Here is a 20,181-nt window from a genome sequence, read left to right on the forward strand (position 1 = left end):
TGGATTTGATAAACGTTTCTTAAGTAAGCTAATATTATTTATGATGTGTCATGACACGTTGGTTTATTTAATTTTTCTTACATTGTTTTGTTGATATTTAATAAATAACATTTTACATTATTTGTGTTAAATTTGTTCATTAAAGTTTCTAAGAGTTTGAGAAGGTCTTATATAACTTTTGTTATTAATAAATGATGGTTTATTTCATAATTAAATAACGAAATTCGTTTTCGAGATCACCAAATTTTAAATACTTTGTTCTTAGTCATGCATATTTTTTCTTGACTCGAATGGTTCTTTAGTATAAGACTCCACTATGTTTCGTAAGTGTAACACTTTTTGATAACTCTTAATTATATTAAACCAGTTCAGAAATGTACACGCGCCAATTTTTCGATAGTTTTTTATGTGTAATTTTTTTGGTAAGTACAAAAACACGGTCACCACATTGCAGTAATTGGCTTACACCAAGAATGTACTTTTCATGGACGTCGACCTCGGCGTAACTGAATGTTTAAAAATATTACTGTAGTTAAAAGTGTAAAACCGGTAACTCATAATACTTAAGTATTTGTACAAAACAAATGTACACGTATATATTTGTAATGATCATAATAAAAATACTTCTCAGTTGTCGGCAATAATATTTTATTCACATCGCGTAAAATATAACCCATCTAGTAAAGAACTGAATGGGTTATTTTTGCCGTCTTATCTTGTATTGCGCATAAATTATTACTTGTATAATATTTAGTGTGGCCACGATAAAATATGTATGTTTTATGGGTGTCTTGGCCGGATGCTACTAGTCAGTACTGTGAACACATCTGGTCTTGGACACGAATAAATAAACGTGCTATCAGCTATGGGTATAATTTGATTTGAGAAAATTTCAGTAAATAAAACACACACACCGATATCGGATTTCGATTGCACGTTTGTGACTATCTTTGATTGCAAGCGTACCGATTGAAACCAATATTTTGTGGTAGACTGCAGTAATGAGTGTGAAATTTCATAAAAAATCTAATATTACAGAAAAATATACACTATTAAATATTCAACGTTAACGCCGCTAACCGGCAATGTGTGAAATCGAAACAAGTCGTGATCATTGGATATCTCATTGCGGATGACTTCATTAAATTTTACTCGTTCCGTCGCACATGATCCAGGGAAAGGTACAAACCATTCGGGCTGAGATTGATGACAAAATCCGTTTGACGTAGAATGTGTGGAAAACGATGTTGGGTACATTGCCACGTGAAAAGGGAGTGAAAAGTGTAATCACAGTAATAATAAAGAACAGCGCAGTCCAGTGGGTGGACGCGACTGGCCCGTACGAGTAAATTACCGGTTACCGTACGAGGAATGTCCGAGAAGATGCACCACCGATGGCCATCATGCGAGCGATCCAACGGGCGCGCGTAAACCGGCAGTGCGGTGGAATTAAGTACACTCAGATATTGTGGTACATAATATCACACAGGGTGCCACGAACAGCCGTACCATATACGTATATACATATTATGATGTATAACCACCAAAGATTGATTGTGTGTATTACATTGGGAATCCTACGCGGACCGGTTTGCTCGTTTCGTCGGACGCGTTCGACGGTCGCCGACAATGGAAATGTCCGTCCTCGTGCACACGTAGTGGTGTACTTGTAGGGCTGTCATAGCAAAAGTAAAATATAAAAAAATATTGTCGAAATGATAAATGCCGCCGGACCGTTTGGGGTATCTTATACATTAATCGAACGCGAGTTCCGTGAGGACTCGATGATCGATGAACGATCGTCTACGTCGTGAAAACACTTGATGTTATTGTACACTTTGGCCCAACAATAATTCTCTTGTTAAAAACTACGGGTTTTTATTCTTTTGCCTTAAGCTAATTATCTTAAAAAGACGTTTTTGTATTCGATTATTGAGCTCTATAAATTAAACGATCGAGATATTCCGTCGACTTGATCGCAGCAAAGGCGTACACACGTGTATGGCGGCGACGTCTGTTGTGCAGTTAATTTTTAGCTAATGTACAAAAATCAATACACTTTTCCGCCCACTAACATGTGCATCGGATCTAAACTCACCGCACACATCTAACGGAACGCGGAGAATTAGATAATAAAACAGTAATTATTATTATCTATTAATAGCGGTACATGCCAATGAACTAAAAATAACAGAATATCTAATGCATGCAGGGCTACGGTGGTCGTTTAATAGTTATTGGTTCGGATAAACGTACTGGAATCGGGAAACGCGTTAAAAGAGAAGTTCATTAAACTTCGACTAAACCTCAGTGTGTATTATTTATGTTTGCGTTTTAGTCCTATAATTAAACGTGCGTATAGCTCGGACCCTCATGTGTTGGCCAAGTTTTAAGCCCGGGACTAGAACATTGTGACGCATCAAAATTGTCCAACGCCACGTGTACTTATGCGTCAGAAATTTATAATTAAAAAAATAAATAAATAGATAGAAACGTCTGATTCGTAAGAGATATGCGCGTGCAATGTGAAAATACGAGCATGTATTTTCGCGTACTTACTGCATTATGTATATTTGACATGTAAAAAGATGTGTACACATGTGTTGGTAAACTCGTGATTGTTAATTATTAAAGTTTATGTGTTTGCAAAAAGGATGCGAATTTCGTTTTGTAACACTCAACCGGTTTTTGGCCGCCACAACATCAGGGTGGAGTAAAAAAAACCGCATTCCAACTGGTCGTATTATATCTCAAAGCAAACGGGTAGTTAGTGTATGTATACACATATAAAATCGAAAACGGATAATTGCTCGTTGCTCTTTAGGGCTGCGGATTGAGGGTTGATTGGTTAATAACTTTATCCATTGCTCACATAATTTTCTGTAAGGATAAAATAAAACATAGATATAACCCATGAATATGAATAATTGACTAGATATAGGCTGAAAATATTACAAATGGTCCCGCAATAAATTTTATTGTCAGTTATTGCCTTCGATTATTTTCATACGCGTACAAGTTTATTCGAGTATGTAAATAGCTCAATTTTTTTTTTTTTTGTATTAAATAGTTGTAATAATTATAAGTGCTTAATATAAAAAAAGTAATTATTACTTTCAACATGAAAGTAAAAATTTTTTCGACACAAACAAGAACGGGAAACATTCCCGTTCTTGTTTGTGTCGAAAAAATTTGATAATTTAAGTACACCATAATTATCATTAAAAAATTTACTACAAAATGTCATGATAAAATATTGCTTTTAGATTATATCTTAAATTATTCGTACATTTTGTGTCTCGTAAGTTTCGGTCGTGTACTACTTAATGAATAAAAATAACTTTATACTATCACGAACGGCTTCCTAACTACGTTCGCATAGGGATTGATAGTGACGCACTTTCTAAGTTACACGTTTATACGTATGTATGTGAATTCTATTGTATTAAACGGAATAGTAGAAAAAGTCACAGGGGTCATCAGGGTAACGGCATAAGCATCGGTGGTCGCATAAGCGATTTTTAATTGTCCGTTTACCGCAACTACCACGAGCACCACTGCCGTCTTAAGTAGATACAAAACCGTCTTCTCAGACCCAGTGGAATGTATCATGCGCTTGTGCGATAGCCTATTCCGAAGTAGACAGCGCGATGAGTCATTCAGATGAGCCGGCGAAGACTACGTCAACTAAGGCATTTAAACGTCGTCAGGTCAAATCGTGTGCTCCTCCACGGGGGATACGGTGGGGCGGATCCACTAACACCAGGCCGCGGGGTTCTCCTCGAAGTCCGAAAGGATTTCGGCTCGATTAAGACGTTTACTATTAGTCTGACGAATATTAGAGTTTCCATATTGAAATAAACTCGTTTATACCTATTATTATTATAAATATAAAATAATTTGTTCTCTATCAATTATCGCATCATATAATGGGTTCGTTAGAAAATTGTTTGGTAATCGATTTTTTATGACCATTAAAGAACAATTTTACTGTCTTTATATGTACACGGTTAAATATTTGGCAAGTGTTGGCGGTATGTAGGTCAGTACGTTAAGCATAATTCAAAGCATTACGTTATTGCCATTATATTTCTCTGATCGTAAATAGAGCTGTATTTGTGCATGTAAAAAAATCATACTTAAATGAGTATTGTTTAGCTTTTTCCATCGAACGATCGGACGCGTATCGCCCTGACGAACAATGACTTTACGGGTCACACACACACACAAAGTGCCATTACGATAATCGTTTATATACATTTCAATAACAATAGTTGTTATAAATTATCATCGACGAAATGTGTGTAGCAGCGACTAGTGAAGCAAAAACATAAATAAATACTGTTCACTGCCCAACTTCATTATAAATTTTACGATGGTTTTCTTATGTAAAAAGAGTTGTTAAAATTAACGTTCCCTTTGTTTAGTGTTCAATACCCAAACGCCGAACGCGGTGAAAATAATGTCCCGCAGCTTCCGCGCACAGTACAGTCGTGCGCTTTCGACATAACAAACCGATTAGGTAGGTCATTAAGTATAATTTTCACCTTATTGGATGCATATTTTTCCGGGGGGTAACAATATTTAACGATTATTTTTCTATAAATTTGAATTTCTCGTTTGAAATAATGGGACTACCAGTATTAACCCTTAAACAGAAGGCATCCGTGCAGACAAAGCCGGGAACGGGATAATAATTAAAATCGATCGAAAATCATTTAAACGATGCCCGAGGCCTCTAAAAAGTATAAAACATTCAGTAGTAAAGTATACGATTTTTTTTTTTTTTTTTAATTTACTTAAACCGGTTGTGTTGGACGCACCACGTCTCGGTCGGGCAGAACCGACGGGGTTGTGTATTATACATTTTCATCTGATGATAATAAAAGATATTATACGCGCTACTATAGCCCCTCTTTGGAGCACCTGCAGAGATGTCCGCCCGTGACAGGTGTTCTCCTCTGTCAAAATCCACCACCACGCGTGCCTGGTTGTATGTGTGCACGAGGAAAACACAACGCTTGGGGAGATGATGTGTTTGCTTGCTGGCAGCCGCGTTTTGATTCGGTGACGTTTGCATGGCATTGGCACAAAATGATTAAAATTTCTGCAAGAAAATCGACTGGGGTTAGGCATGAAAGAGAAACCGTTCACAGAAGCTGTTACCGACGCCGCCACTGACGACATTGTGGAAAAATCATTGGAAATTATTCGCTATACGGTCGGGTCGATTTTACCGTATTACTCAATTTCAGCCGCGGCGCATAGTTTATTGTTTTTTTTACAACGGATCAATGCTGTTCGATTTGCATGGAAGTGATACTCGACTATGCGTAGTATGCGTGTATCGAATAGAAACTATATAACAATGCAATCAGAAGTGGTTATACGATTAACTAAGGTTGACAGATTTCGAAGGCGTTCGGTGGAAAAAATAGAAAAATTATTAGAAGTCCATACATTTTAATAACCGTCACAAATTCCGATGGATAAAGTTTAACATAAACAAACACAACAAAACAATGTCAACTGCAGTTAGCTTGACAATTTTCATAATGAACCGTAAAGTGTTTATTTCGCATTTTGTGTTTTCTTTGATTGCTCTACGCGCGTAATTTTTTTTTGTTTTATACACACCGTTTTTTCTTTGTGTTTGAATATAAAAAACAACATTTTACGATAAACTTAATCTTTTAGGTGATTTTCTTAGTAGTTCAAAGATCAGAGGGCCGGTAACGCGATATGATTAAAAATTAACAGAAATTAGAAACACGTTTTGATAGTGCCGCGCACTTTTTTGCGTCCAATATAACGTTTAAATTATCACCTATAGTTATTTCGTTACTTAAATCACATTGATTAATAGGAAAAACCGCGGAATTTATTATCACGATACTTAGTTTTTGTGTGCTTAGAAAACGTGATTTAAACATTTGTTAAGTGTTTTTAAAACTTCCACGAATTCGGTTATAGTTGTGGAATTGATTTCAAAAGTAAAAAGCCTCGTTGTTTTCTCTGGTTATGTGTTGCGTTTCGATGCATTGGCCGCTATTAATTGAATTTATATGTAAATTAATTATGGTAGAAAGTCAACAAACGCGAATTTACCGAAAAACGATCGGTAATATTTAAGATATTTTTTATTATGTTACGAAGTATATGACATTTAATTAAAACATCAACATAGTCAAAAACTCAAAAAAAAAAAAAAAATGTAACCCACGTTCACTTTCCAACTGATTTACATATTGTTTATATAATTTAAACATGCCGTTGTATTAAAAACGAAAATAAATAATATAATTAAACAATAATTTAATCTTGCAATATCCGTTGCAATTATTTTTATTGGGGTTGTCTTCAGGTTTTGAGTGTCGTTGTGTGTACGGTTTGATTGTACTGATGTATTTAGTACTTACACAATGAAAGTAGTTCGTGTGCGAATAATTGTAGACGGTTTAAATCGGTTTATAATAATACCTCGAGATGCCATTAGAAATGGAACCCAGTAGCGAAAGTCGTGCATTGCACTCGCCGTGCATACCCATCTTGGACAGAAGCAGTCGAAAGTGGAAGTACTTGTCAATATTAGGATCGTTATTATAGTAATTACAAGCGGTTAATATGATTTCACCGATAGAATCTTGGAAAAAATTTACTTGGAAAAATAAGTACCCTGAACCTGTACAACAATTATATTGTTTCGCACTTTTCGTTAAGTGATGACCGTCACGACGGTTCCCACGGTGTGGTTTTTCGACACCATTTTCATAAAACGGCCGAGTTGACAAAACACCAATCGCCTGTTATATGTCTGGATAGATTTATGCAAAATCAGTCTGTTGTATAACGAAAACTGCGGTTTAAGTGCCGATAGGTATTTTGTTTAAATATTCGAAAACTTCACTAAATCCGTTAATTTACCGTAGTGACTTCATTGAAACAACTGTCGTACCGCCGGAATATATGTGCGCTTTCGCTGGAAAGTATTTGACGCCAAGCCGCAACGTTGTGGAACTTACCCGAGAGGCCACCTGCTTTTGCTGATTATAGTCATAGTTGTCTTTGTCTCATTCGTAGTCTGTCCGTATAATCGCCGAATCCAATCTGTTATTTGCATTTTGGAAACATTTCAATGATTCAACAGCATTTTGTTTGACATAGCCGTCGCATAAACCAGTTTAGTTTCGTCTCGAGATCTTACCGAGTTGGATTGAGTTTTGGATTAATGTCTTTTCTAGATTTACGGCATTGATAGTCTCTTTGCCCACGTAATTGGGAATAGATAAATTAATTTAGGCATCTCCTCAGGGATTTGCATAAAAATAATCTGAATTGTATAAATAGACAATTATCAGTACGGCGTAAATGGTAGAAATTTAAATACTGTTGTTTATTATTTTACTAGGTGTGAATATTCAGCTAATCGTATGAAATTATCATTATTGAATACGTCCTGTCATTATGTTCTAATGTGCTAATATTTGTTTATTACAATGCATATAATTCTGTAGTTTTTAGTCAGAAGACAATAAGTACAAAGTTTGCGAAATGAGTTTGGAATTGGAATTGAAAAAAATATTCTTTAGGCCCAACAATCTAAAGTGAGATATAAATCTATTATTTTTCAGTTTTATGAATACGTTTTAGAAGCTCAACACTATATTCAGTATATGAGATCTCCAATTCTGATTATATCTTATTTCCATTTTTCATATTGTGCTTCTATATTAGATAATATAGTAGTCATCATCATCATCGTAGTTTCTATCTTAACTTTTGGGGTCGGCACCATTTCAACGATTTGACATAATTTTACACTGGCAGTCACCTGATACAACCAATAAGAGAACAAGGCGTGTGCCACTGTTGAAGTTACCATTTGGTCACCCATCCGGAAACCAACATCAAATAGCGCAGCTCATCATCAGCGCTTAGCCGTCGGTTTTGTGATTCACAGCATTATGCCACGATCCACAGTAGATTTTATAGTAGTAATTTAATTTAATTAATATTTACATTTTTTCAGGTTTTTTTCAATTACATCTTTTCATATTATGAATATTAAATTCAATCAAATACTATTTAAATTTATTTTAAATTCCTGTTTGTTATGTATATAATAAATGGTTTCAAACTGTTTTTAAGGCTCAGCATGCGGGCATAAAACCTGACAGGGGTATGTCATTAGGAATTTTTTGCAAAGTCATCTAGATTTTTAGAATTTTTAGAAACCACCTAAACTCTTCTTGTAATTCTGCAAAATATATGGTCACATAAATAGAATTTTATATTTCATAATTTTTATTTTTACAAACTAAGGAATAAGCTGGTCAATTTTTAAAAATATTTTTTATTATTGATTAAAAAAAATTAAAGTACGAACAGGATTCAGAGAAATGTAGTTGAGATATTTTTTTAGAACAATGTTGATTGATACCCGACAGTGAATAACAATACTATCGTAAAACGATTAGATTCATATTTGAAATAAATTAAAAAAACAGATTATCATATTAACCGAAAATTATATGATTTTTGATTTAAGAAGCCGATCATATGTATAGATGACAAGTTACTGGACGTTTAATTTTATTTAAACATTTATCACATTAATAAATATTAAGTAGTAATAATTTAAAGTGATAGTATTCTGTTATTATGAAAAAAACTACAAAATTAGACTTTTTTTACCGAAAATTGTGTGATTTTTTTCTTTAATGCTTGATAACCCTTAAAAATTATGATTTCGGATAATTTTTATTTTAAATTAAATAATGTAGTAGCTTTAATTTGATGTAAGATAATCGAGAGCATATTTTTTGGAACACTATCAAAAATTAAAAAAAAAAAATTATAAGTTTTGTAAAAGTCTGATTCTTTTTCAAAAAAAATATCGCAATACTAACATATTATGTCTAATTTTTAAATAGTTATTTCAATATTAAGTGCAAAATTAAAAATATCAACAGTGAATGTTTTGTAATAACTACATATATTAGGAACATTTCACTTTATTACGGGAATTGAGTGAAATTACTCAAAATTAAGACGTTAATAGCTTCAATTAGACACGTTTTGTGATCTTTTGACGAAATTCTAAGCAAAATGGTTCCAGTTGGAGCAAAATCTATAGTGTCACAAAAAATAAAACTGCAGAGTAAAACAATTGCTTTCCAGGTACGCATCGAAGCTTAAAGAGCAAAGATATTTTTAAATGCAGTTATTTGATCGTTCTTTTTTATTTTAACCTTTTTGCTTTCTATGCTTAAACGTTTAAAGTTTATATAGAAATTAAGCGAACGATATTGACTATTAATATTAATATCAGTTATTTATATGTTGACAACAACAATAACAAACCTCGGCGATTTTGGGCTGTTGGGGAGTTTTCCCAGAAGAACTTCCCCATTGGAAATTCTCGGTCGCCAGTGAACCGTGTGTGGTGTACGTGCCAACGGGGGGAACCACTTTAAAGACAACCGGGTCTACTAGGGGTTTTCACCGGTAGTAGGGACGGCGGAAGAGAACGGTGCACAACACACATGGCCGCCGGCGGCGGTGGCGGTGGCGAGCAGCTACGCGTCTTCATGATTGTAATAGTACGTCTGGACGGCTGGATCGGCAGTCTGTTGCCGCTAACTGGTTGCGTTGGGACGTGCGGCGTCCACGTTCGTTCGTTTACTTTGTTTCCGTGTGCCAATCTGTTTTTTTTTTTCAAATATTTTCATTAATATTTGAGTGTACGATGACAATTTTATTTCTTATTGGATACTACCATGCTTTAAGCATTCGTTGATTCGTTAAAAAACTAACAATCGTTTCGATTTGGGTACATAACTTATTTTATTGGCGCAGCATCTTATAGTTCGTCCTTAATATTGGTATTTGTGTATTTATATGTGTGTTCAAGTAGTCGTGCGTTGATGTTCGCGAATTATAATGTTTGGTTCTATAATTAATCGTTTTCACGCGTTTTCACCGGCCACGTCACCGGTGACGTCGCCGAAAATGTCTCGGCGAAAGTTCAAAAGCCCTGCACACCGTCGCAGCCTCAAGGACGAGTACAGGGACGTGCAATCCGAGCCGGAGGACTACGGTGGCGTCATAGAAGGTTCTGGTGGCTGCAAAAAGAACCGCAGAAGAGCCAAACTGAGCAAAGCAAAGTCCACCGCTCGGTTGGACGTTTCGGCACCTGTCGCGTTGCCTTTCCACCACGAATCCAAATCAATGGGTAGACTGGATGGTCTAAAACAGGTGCATTGTTTATCTATTATAACACATTTTTTTTTACTAGTTGTCCGAAAATAAGTATTGGATTCATATATATTTTTTATTTCTTTAAGTCTTATGTCGTTGATCGTCGTCGCGTGAGCGTACGTCCAGTTAAACGAAACTCACGAACTCGTCATTAGACCAGGTTTTTTTCATCGTCTATAATGGAATTCCAAAAAAAAAAAAAAAAAAAATAGTAACTCCCCCGCCCTCTCTTCTCTTTAAAGTAATCTTCGCTGAGAATAATAATCTGAAAATATATATTTTCATAATATAATGTAGAGTGCATACTATTGGTTGTTCGAACACTCGATTTTGTAATTCAAAAAAAATGTTAAATGTCATATTGAGTGGGCTCATTGAGAGTTTTATAATGCTGGGATTTATCATATTCTAATATTGTTAAAAAACTGGTAAACACAACCGGAAGCCGAGGATTTTAATGTAGAGTACTTTGGTCTTATCAGTTTATTTTCGACACCCGCGCACTTTGTTCGGATGTGTTTTTCGTTCAAGAGCTTTGCGGCCTTATCGATTATTGCGATGTTCGACTGATCCATAAATTACACAACTTATAATACAGAAACAACCAAGTCACAACGCAGCACTCTGAATCATATATAAAAACCGGTCAACTCGTCACGAATTACGAAATAATATGTTAAAATGTCCGAACCCGGCGGATGAGACACGCGGGTATTTATCATTTTATGATGTAGAAACTCCATGTATATAAACATACGGCAATAATGAACACGCGATGCGCACGTAATATTTTATATGGTATTTATATAAACGCGTATGTGAAAATAACATCATCTTTGGTAAAAAAAAAAAAGACAAGTCCCGCTGCACTCGTTAGGATATCGTTTGTTCTCGTTGATTGTAGGGAATAGTTTTCATTATGTTCTTCTTCACGTCGACGACCAACGTAGTGATGACGGGAAACAAAAGGGTACCCCGTACGACTGGGAAAACATGTGCGCGCACATTGGAAGAACGTCAGGTAGAGAGAAGTTGTTTTTTTTATATAGAGCAGCGAGAGATAAAAAACTAACTAACACGATCAACAGACGAAGACGCAATTTGTCTGCTTTATGTTCCTTCACAGCGACAACCCATTTCTTCCTCGTGATAGCGTGTAAATTACATGTAAACAACGCTTTGAAATGACATACTATAAATAATGTGTGCTTTCGATGTAGCGCTCTGAAATAATTAAATCTATGTGTGCGGTCATTGTCTATAATGTTTTCGATGATTTAATTGACCACTAGAATTAGAAATCATTAACACTTTTTTTGTAAATTTGGTTGTTACATTGTGATGCGATCGACGACTTCGTGATCCCATCATCTGAGGTCGCATACAAACTTATAGTTCGCAAGTCTTTCGACTTCCGCGTTTGCCGCCATCGCAGTACGCATAACACGCGGTTAGATTGGGCAATAATACGAAGATGATCGGAGCCATACGGTCGCCCATATTATTAACCTGATGTTGTGGTATCGAATTTTACGACACATACGGTCAATGTGGTGTGCCTATATTAGATACGTTTACGACTGCCGTCGCCATAGAGTTATGTATTATGAACAAGCACAATCTTTGGTAGCTAACCCCTTGAGTATCCGTCATGCCCAGTATCGAACAAATACCCATACACGTCACGAAAATTCACGATTAAAAAGCCATAAAAGTATGCGCCAAATAAAAACTGAGATAGTAAGTCATGTGTTGTTCCTTTCTGGTAGGTACTAGGGTAACGGTGTCACAGATAGAAAACCGGCTGACATTTATAATATTTCAATAATTAAGAATGTATAATCGATGAACGAGGAAAACTTGTTCATGTGTGTTTAAGTGTCTCAGTAACGCAACAAACCGCCTTTGGCAGCTGTTTTGATGCCTAATAGTCAATGACTATTGAAAATATTACCTCAACGTGGTTATGTTTGAACGAAATTTAATTGTGAACTTTAGGACAAATTTAGGACCGTGATTCTTTTACCCTGTCATTTTTAACAAAAATTCTAAAAACAAGTAAAAATCAGGATGTTTTTGCTCAACTGACCTCTCTTATCATGGTCATTTTAGACATGTGTACATTTCATTGTTAATGGGGTTTTTATCTCGTTAATGACCTATCGACGAGTATGCAAAGATGATTACACCATGCAATATTTTTCGCCCACGACAATTTAATGATGTTAAAAAACATCACATTCCATTTTTATGATTGAACGAACATAATTGATAATTATTACTGTCTACGAATTCGCATTAATAGCAAGTTCTAGTGTGGTTTGTTTTTTTAAACATTCCATTGAACAATCCGGTGTAGAGGAGTGTGTATTTTTTTTTATCGCGAAATCTCTGACAAATGTAAAGGAGTTATTAAAACCAAAAATAATTTGTACACAAAGGATCATTATTTGTAAGAGTCTGTCACTAGGTGGCCGAAAAGCAGACATATTATACACGTAAAACGTTCGCTTATACGCGTTTGTAAAAAATATATTTTTTTTTATATACGTAGTGAACTTAATCCGTATACAATGGTGTAATATGATATTTCACTGACAAACTGCAACAGATAAAGCGGAATATATTATGTGTCCAACGCGTTATCATCTCATCGACGTCACGTGCTGCACTTGTTCTTATAATTATTATTACTATTATCACTAACAGCGTGGTCATATAGAACGCAAACTGTTCTATGAACCACAATCAGGAGACAAACACAACTCTAAAAGTACATTTGGTTTATGCATGAGAATTTTGTTGTCATCGTCTATCCAATGACAACGTTCACCTCTGGCGAAGCTCCTGCGTGCATTACTGTTCATAATACGACACAAACATAAACGGGTCAACAATATAATAATTAACACGTTATTATTAACGTTTGTATTCTTCGGGCATATATTTTCTTGGGCGTTCCATTTTTTGTTGTCAGTACCACCCAACATAAACCAAAAGCTTTGGCAAGCAATGTGGATACGATGTAAACTAGGCGCGGCTTTACACACAAAAAATATCACAATGTTCATGTATGCGAACACTGTCTCACCACATTGTTCACCGTATGTTACTGCACCACTGCCATATTAATGACTGAAAAATAATATTATATTTAATATGCCGTTTGCGGATAAATTGTTATATTATAACCATGTCTATCTAGTTTTATATCAAACAATTTTTTATCAAAGCAATCATAGCAACAGTATTTCAGTATGTGCAGTTTGCCGGTGTCGTCTCGCCCAGCCAGCCTACAGAGTGTTCTACTGTCTAATACCGTTCATTGACCACATTGATGAACGTTATACTTATTTTTTGCGAGGCTTCTTTGCTTTGAAACCGATAGCTTGTCATCAGTAATACTCGTTATATTATTTCTAAATATTTTGAGAAGGTTCCTTCATCTAGGACGAACGCTATCTACAACAGCATCTGGGACAACTGTTCGTAGATAATTAAAAAAAACGCAGCATTTCGTAAGTGTATAATGTAATTTAGAGTGTTGTTTGAATAGCTTCGTAAATGTTTTATTTTTTAAATAAACTTTTGTTAATTCTTACAACATGCCAAGGCAAACACGTCATCATTCTTATACTGTACTTTGAATACAAATTATAACAGATGAGTAGTAAATAATAAAAACAAAATAGTAATAAAAGTAACATTGTTCAGAAGCATCTGCGTTTCACGGTTTACCTCGAAATCGTTTAGACTTGTAACGCCTTAGGAAAAGGAATTGTTCTTAAGAAAAATACATGAAATTTACAGCCACCGTGGTTCTAACTACTGATAGGTAGTCATTTCAAGTAGTTTTACTGCNCTTGTAACGCCTTAGGAAAAGGAATTGTTCTTAAGAAAAATACATGAAATTTACAGCCACCGTGGTTCTAACTACTGATAGGTAGTCATTTCAAGTAGTTTTACTGCAAAACGTTAGGCAATTTTGTGACCACATTGAATCAGTTTTAGTAGATACCTACGCTTAAGTATAATACTGTGATTGCTTCTGACATAAGTCCCGTGCGGATTAAACGTCCTTGAAATGAAAAAATAAGAAGATTGGTGTGTTTCGTGACGTGTTCAAATGGGGAGGAGGAGTATTTGGATTTTGAAAGAGGCGTGTGTACGTCGAAAATTATGAGCCCGCACCTTCGACACAATCCGCCTTCGGAGTGTTCACCCTCATTGTAGCACAGTCTTTCATTTAAAACATAACAAATTAACAGCCCGCTGGCCTGACCGTACATCTCTTGGATTCATATAATACACGAGGAAAACAATAAAATCGAGCGGGAAAAAAGTACTTCCAATATCAATACACACAAAACGTATAGTATTAGTAAACACATAATGTATAATCCATATTATATAAATCACGATCAATTACCTACGACCAGCATTGATTTATAGGCTGTGGTCGCATTTTGAAATTGATAAACGCTAGCATTGCCTCTCGTACAAAGAAGGCATGTGTTCTACCTAATGTTCTTGTTAGACTGGTAAGTGTATGATATATTGTAGATGAGCAGACTGGACGATAAAGAAAAAATTTTTGATAATATGTAAACGATAAAATATGTGCGTCAACTGAAGAAGATAAACCACTTTGAGCACTTCTCAGGATATTAGTTCCTCCAACTACAGTACGAAAATTATCAGATAAATAAATTGCGCATTTTGAATTAACATTTTTATTACACCAAGAAAAATGCAGTAGTCATGTGGAATTCCTGTTAATTAAAATAAAAAATGTTATCTTATTAAAATTTCTTAATGCGTTGTCAAGATACTATTTGTTCTGGTGATTTCGACTTCAAAGCAAAATGAAGACGATAATATTGACAATTCCTACACACTTTGGAACTACAAGAAGTTGCATTGTACTCCCAATATTATACATGAAATCCTAAGCGTATATATATATAATTGAAATGTTAGAACACTTGAGTCACAAAATGGCTCTTGTTATCGAGAATGTATTACTGCACATTATTTAGTGAAGTATATGCTTTGTAATAATTTGTTAAAAAAATATACTACGAGCGATTTAAATCTCACTGTTCAGCTGGCGAGCACGTATTAAGATAATCCGAGACCATCGTTAAGGACCGCGTTTAACATTCAAATGGATCGTAAATCAAAATTTTCTTTCTGGTTATAAATTTTCAAATCTGAAGGGAACAAATTCTTAGCTACTGCTTTATTTATACCATTTCACATTAACGTCACTCGCAATTCAATTTAGTATTATTTTCTCAAAAGTATACAAAAAGTTTTGTTTTCTAATTTATCTATTTAAACAACTAATATTTCATAAAAAAAAAAATACAAAAAATAAATATCTGTTAGAAACTAATTCTTTGTGTTATTTTGCTTATAAGTAGCGTTGTTGGAGTAGTTTTATTTCTTATATAGTTAAAAAATAGCCAGACAAAAAGACATTGCGATTCAACCCATTCTAGAACAATTGCAGCAGATGTGTGAGCATTATTTTGTGTTTTTTGTAAAACAGTAATGTTATAGCGTACATTTACTTCCATATCTCCTGCGTCTAATGTTATGTATGCTTAAGCGTCCGTGACCTAATCTACATAAAAATATGACACTAGAGATATCGTGCTCAACTTTATTACATTATACATATATTATTACTCTGATATTGCATTAGAGATGTAATTACATGAATTAGGCGAGGATCACGAATTTGTAATCGCTTAGTATTGTAATTTTTTTTATCAAATTCCAATATCTTACTGTATTTGAGTAAAATATTTTTAATCAAAAGTCTGCAAGTAGAGAAGTTGTTGATATTTCATGATATGATGTTTAATAAATTCGTTAGAGAACAATGCCTACCGTAGAATAATGCGCAGACTTGTTCTAAACATACTTAACGGAGTTTTAATAAGTAGTAATTAAGAGTGTCTTGGCTGCATGGCGGCAAATTGGTCTTTTCCCATAATACGGTTTGCAGCTAGTGCATAGGCCTCGAGGAAACCCCTAGTGAAAGTATAACCATCTCGAATTAATCTTCAACAACGAATGATTCATCACGTGATGCGGCAAAACCACTTGAACGACGACGACGACGACAAATACACTACAATAATAATGAACATAAAAGAAGATTAACATTATACGTTGTAAATGCAGGGAAAAATCGACAATGAATAGGATCCCTCAAGGTTCTATTCCTTTTATTTTTTCACTTTTTATTTTCACGTTTTGATTGACGTGTATTATTTTTCTTACTAGTAAAATTTTTTTTTGTAAGGTTCATCTTTTATCGAAGGTCAACGGTAAGTATGATTTTGAAATCTAATTAACTACCAAATAGCGAGCGATGTGCACACATATGTGGTCAATATGAGATTTTCCTATTATGTTGTTACACTATCCCCATTGTGCGTTAATGATGAAGAGGAGGATCGCACGTGATTTTTATTCCTACCCGCACGTGTCTCCAGCAAGAAAAATTACAATTGAGTTTTAGTAAGAAAAAGAAGACGCAGAAGAAGAATACCGTAATATAATAATACATGACCGAGCGACAGAATAAATACATTTCGAATGGATTTTTTCCTTGAAGAGGCGTAAAGCCAGCCAAACATTCATCTTGTTAGTATTGGCTATATTATAACGGACTAACTGAATCCGATGAGAAATTTGGCACAAAACGTGATTCTTTAATAATATTGCCTATTTGTTTTTAACCGGCAGCATTGTTTTTTTCGTTAAACGTTCAAAAACAACTGTCAAGATCGAAAGCGCGTTGAAATCGTGATCTTTGCGATCAACACGAGTGAAGTCGATTGCTCTATCGATCTTTAAAGCGATTTAATCTTATGGCTGATAATAAAAACGAACCTTGAACTCTAAAGACGGCGTGACGCCCAAAATAAATATTAAAAAAAAAAAATATATGAACAAAGTGAAATTCATTCCGAGCTATAAAGTATTACACAAAATATTAATAAATGTTCAATTTGTTCAAATTTTTTAGCTTTATATGCAAATTATATCGAACAGCGTATGTTTATTCAAGACCAGAGTTGGTCGTAAAACACTAGTGTACAAGAAAAAACTTTGTAAGTCAAAGAAAAACATCATTTCTCTTTGTCCAGAATAACAACAATAACAAACCTATTACCTGTCGCCAACTCTATGTAAACTTATAATATATGCGCATTTTATTGCTTACTTATTAATCGTACACTTTCACTGTAGAATTTTGTAGAGCGCCCGATGATACATCACAATCTTCTTCTCTTTCTGTATGATCTTTGCAAGTTCATAGTGATATTAATCGTTTCCAAGAAATAAAACGCAAACGATCGCATTCGGGTCAGTGCGTCTCTTTTAGATAATAATCGTTGTTTAAAACACGTCTTTTAGATTTTTACGTTAATAATTCATTTGTGTTTGTGCGACTAATTAAGTAATTTTCCAAATACGTCCACTAGCTGGTGCTGAATGCGTATCTAGATAAAAACATTAAGTATGTGAAAGTCTGGCATGCGCAGATTTTAACTATTTAACATGGTTCTTATGATACTAATAGTAAACTACCGATGATTCTGTGCACGTCAAAAAAAGTCGCAAGTGAGAGTATAGAAAACATGTATATGAATGTCTTTGGTAATCAGCTGTAATATTAAATATACGATCAAATGATGAAAACTTGCTCACGAATAATTGCGGCAGTTCGAAATACTTTTAATCGAAAATTGTACATTTATACAATACCTAATCCATTTTTTTGCGTCTAATATTGTACTTGTATTTGTTTTGGAAAGGTACTTCAACTATTTTATACAATGAGATATGAATTTTAAATGTTTACATTTATTCTTTAAAAATGTATTATTAAAAATACAATTTAAAAGAAGGGTATGCGTTTTATCACCATATAGCATAACCATAATAGCATACTTAAAGATTGTGCAAAATGACTAGTAATGTCTTGAGGATTTTTAGTAAATCATCATTGTTTACAATGCGGATTGTCTTTTTTCTGTTAAAATGGCGCAACGTTATACACTCAGAGTTTAATTTGTATTATGAATGTACGTAGACGTTTCGTAATCCGAATTCTCTATAGTTACATACACACACACAACCAAAACTCCCGAAAAGCATCGCGAAGCCCAGCGTGATGCGACTATTGTTTCACTGTGGCCGGTAACCTTTCCTCTTCCCGCCTACATAACTTGTACTCTGTAGGCATTCGAGCGAAGGTTTCTGGTATACAAATAGTATACGAGTATATATACCCTCGGGTATCCGACGAAGGGAAAAATAAATGAAGAGTGGGGATTCTCTGTGATAATATACACTGGAAGGTAAAAAAAAATTGTTTCGGTTGATTGACCTCCCCTAGGGATAAAGTCGCGAGTTTGAATACTAAAACGCTAAGGTGAACCGAATAATATGTACGTGCATACAAAACACAAGCAAACGTAACTGGAAAGAAAAGAACACGGATTTTGGATTTAGTCATCCAAATCTCAATAAGATTACTAATTCCTATCATGTCGATTGAATGACACATGTAGTGGGGTTCTTAGACTATCGAGTTAAGAATTAAGACCTGTATAAAAAATAACGACCGCCAGAATACTTATGGTAATCGTATTGTTACAGTATAAATATACACTCATAAAGGTATCTAATCATCATTCATCATTTAAAATACAATAAAGAATAACTGTACTCTATTGTTTTTATTTTTTGATACGAGCGTCTTATTGGTCTACCCATTTATTAAACATGATTTTTTTTAAAAGACACGAGCATCGACTATTATCTTAATAAGCTCTCAGCTAATAGAGTATTTTATTAGCCTTAAATATACTGATATTTTTGTTATGATGTGTCTGAATCTAAGAAAAGTGTGCCAAACACACATTTATAATGCCATTAGAACATAAATTCAATCTCATACTTAATTTTTTGTTATTACAGAGAGAGTATAGTCATTGGAAGCCATATTGGTTCGAAAATATTTCCACTGTAAATAAGCATATAAGACACATAAAATTTTCTTGGGCGACATCGAATATAATTCAAACTGTTAATAAATGAACGCAAACGTGTTAACGAATGTTCGGCGTCGTGCACTTACAAAGACTTTCTTGAGAATCGAATCCGTTTGTTTACATACAAATGGGCCAATTTGTAGGCACTGTGTAATACTATTGGACTCCCACACGAATTGTTACTATATGAGCTATAAACTATACTATTTTAACACATAAGTATAAATTATAACAATCGTAAACAACTTACACCGCCACGTTGTTTAGATCTCATGAAAGATCGTAAAAATCATGATCCGCACAATATTTATTCGTATTTAATATTTATACGAAATTATAGTTCACACATGACCAAGTATTTGTGTCTTATTAATGTTTTTTCGACTAGTATAAGTTATTATTATTATTATTAATAAACGTGTTTATAATAATGATAATAACAATAATAATAGTCGCATAGAAAAACTTTGTTCTATCCTTGGCATGAATCCGATTTTGGCCTCGACATTTTCTTTTTCGTATTCTATTAGAGTTTATATTAAGTGCAAACGATAAGTTGAGTTCTCATGATCCCAATTAATTACTAAGATATTTTATTCATTTTTTTCACATCAAATTCAATTTATTTGCCTAATTGTATGGTCACTCACGTTAAAAACTTGTCGATATTCAGTCTTTGCCAAGTTTGTAGGTTAATAGGGCCTTAAAAATTCAATGACTTGACATATGCTAATTGTCATGTTATACTTTCTCATTAAATTAAAAAAGAATTGAACATCGCGATATTGATTTTGAGGCTTGTGTAAGATTATTATAACGTATATACGACTATGTTGTTATT

The 20,181-nt window shown here is 34.3% G+C and overlaps 1 protein-coding gene across 3 annotated transcripts in view; it reads left to right on the forward strand.

Annotated features, from left to right (window-relative positions):
* The window catches only part of LOC126899732 (rho GTPase-activating protein 20-like), a 137,978-nt gene that overhangs the window by 61,675 nt on the left and 56,122 nt on the right, over window positions 1-20,181 (forward strand). The window contains exon 1 of one of the 3 annotated variants that reach the window (XM_050674878.1): window positions 9,620-10,257. The exons of the other annotated variants lie outside the window; for them this stretch is intronic. Coding sequence (XP_050530835.1) covers window positions 9,943-10,257 — 315 coding nt within the window. The 5' untranslated portion in view covers window positions 9,620-9,942. Of the gene's footprint in view, window positions 1-9,619; window positions 10,258-20,181 lie in introns of those variants that run through there. 3 annotated transcript variants of the gene reach the window in all.

Source organism: Daktulosphaira vitifoliae, unplaced genomic scaffold (assembly GCF_025091365.1).
Source record: "Daktulosphaira vitifoliae isolate Bord-2020 unplaced genomic scaffold, ASM2509136v1 Scaffold_1, whole genome shotgun sequence".
Classification (NCBI taxonomy): domain Eukaryota; kingdom Metazoa; phylum Arthropoda; class Insecta; order Hemiptera; family Phylloxeridae; genus Daktulosphaira; species Daktulosphaira vitifoliae.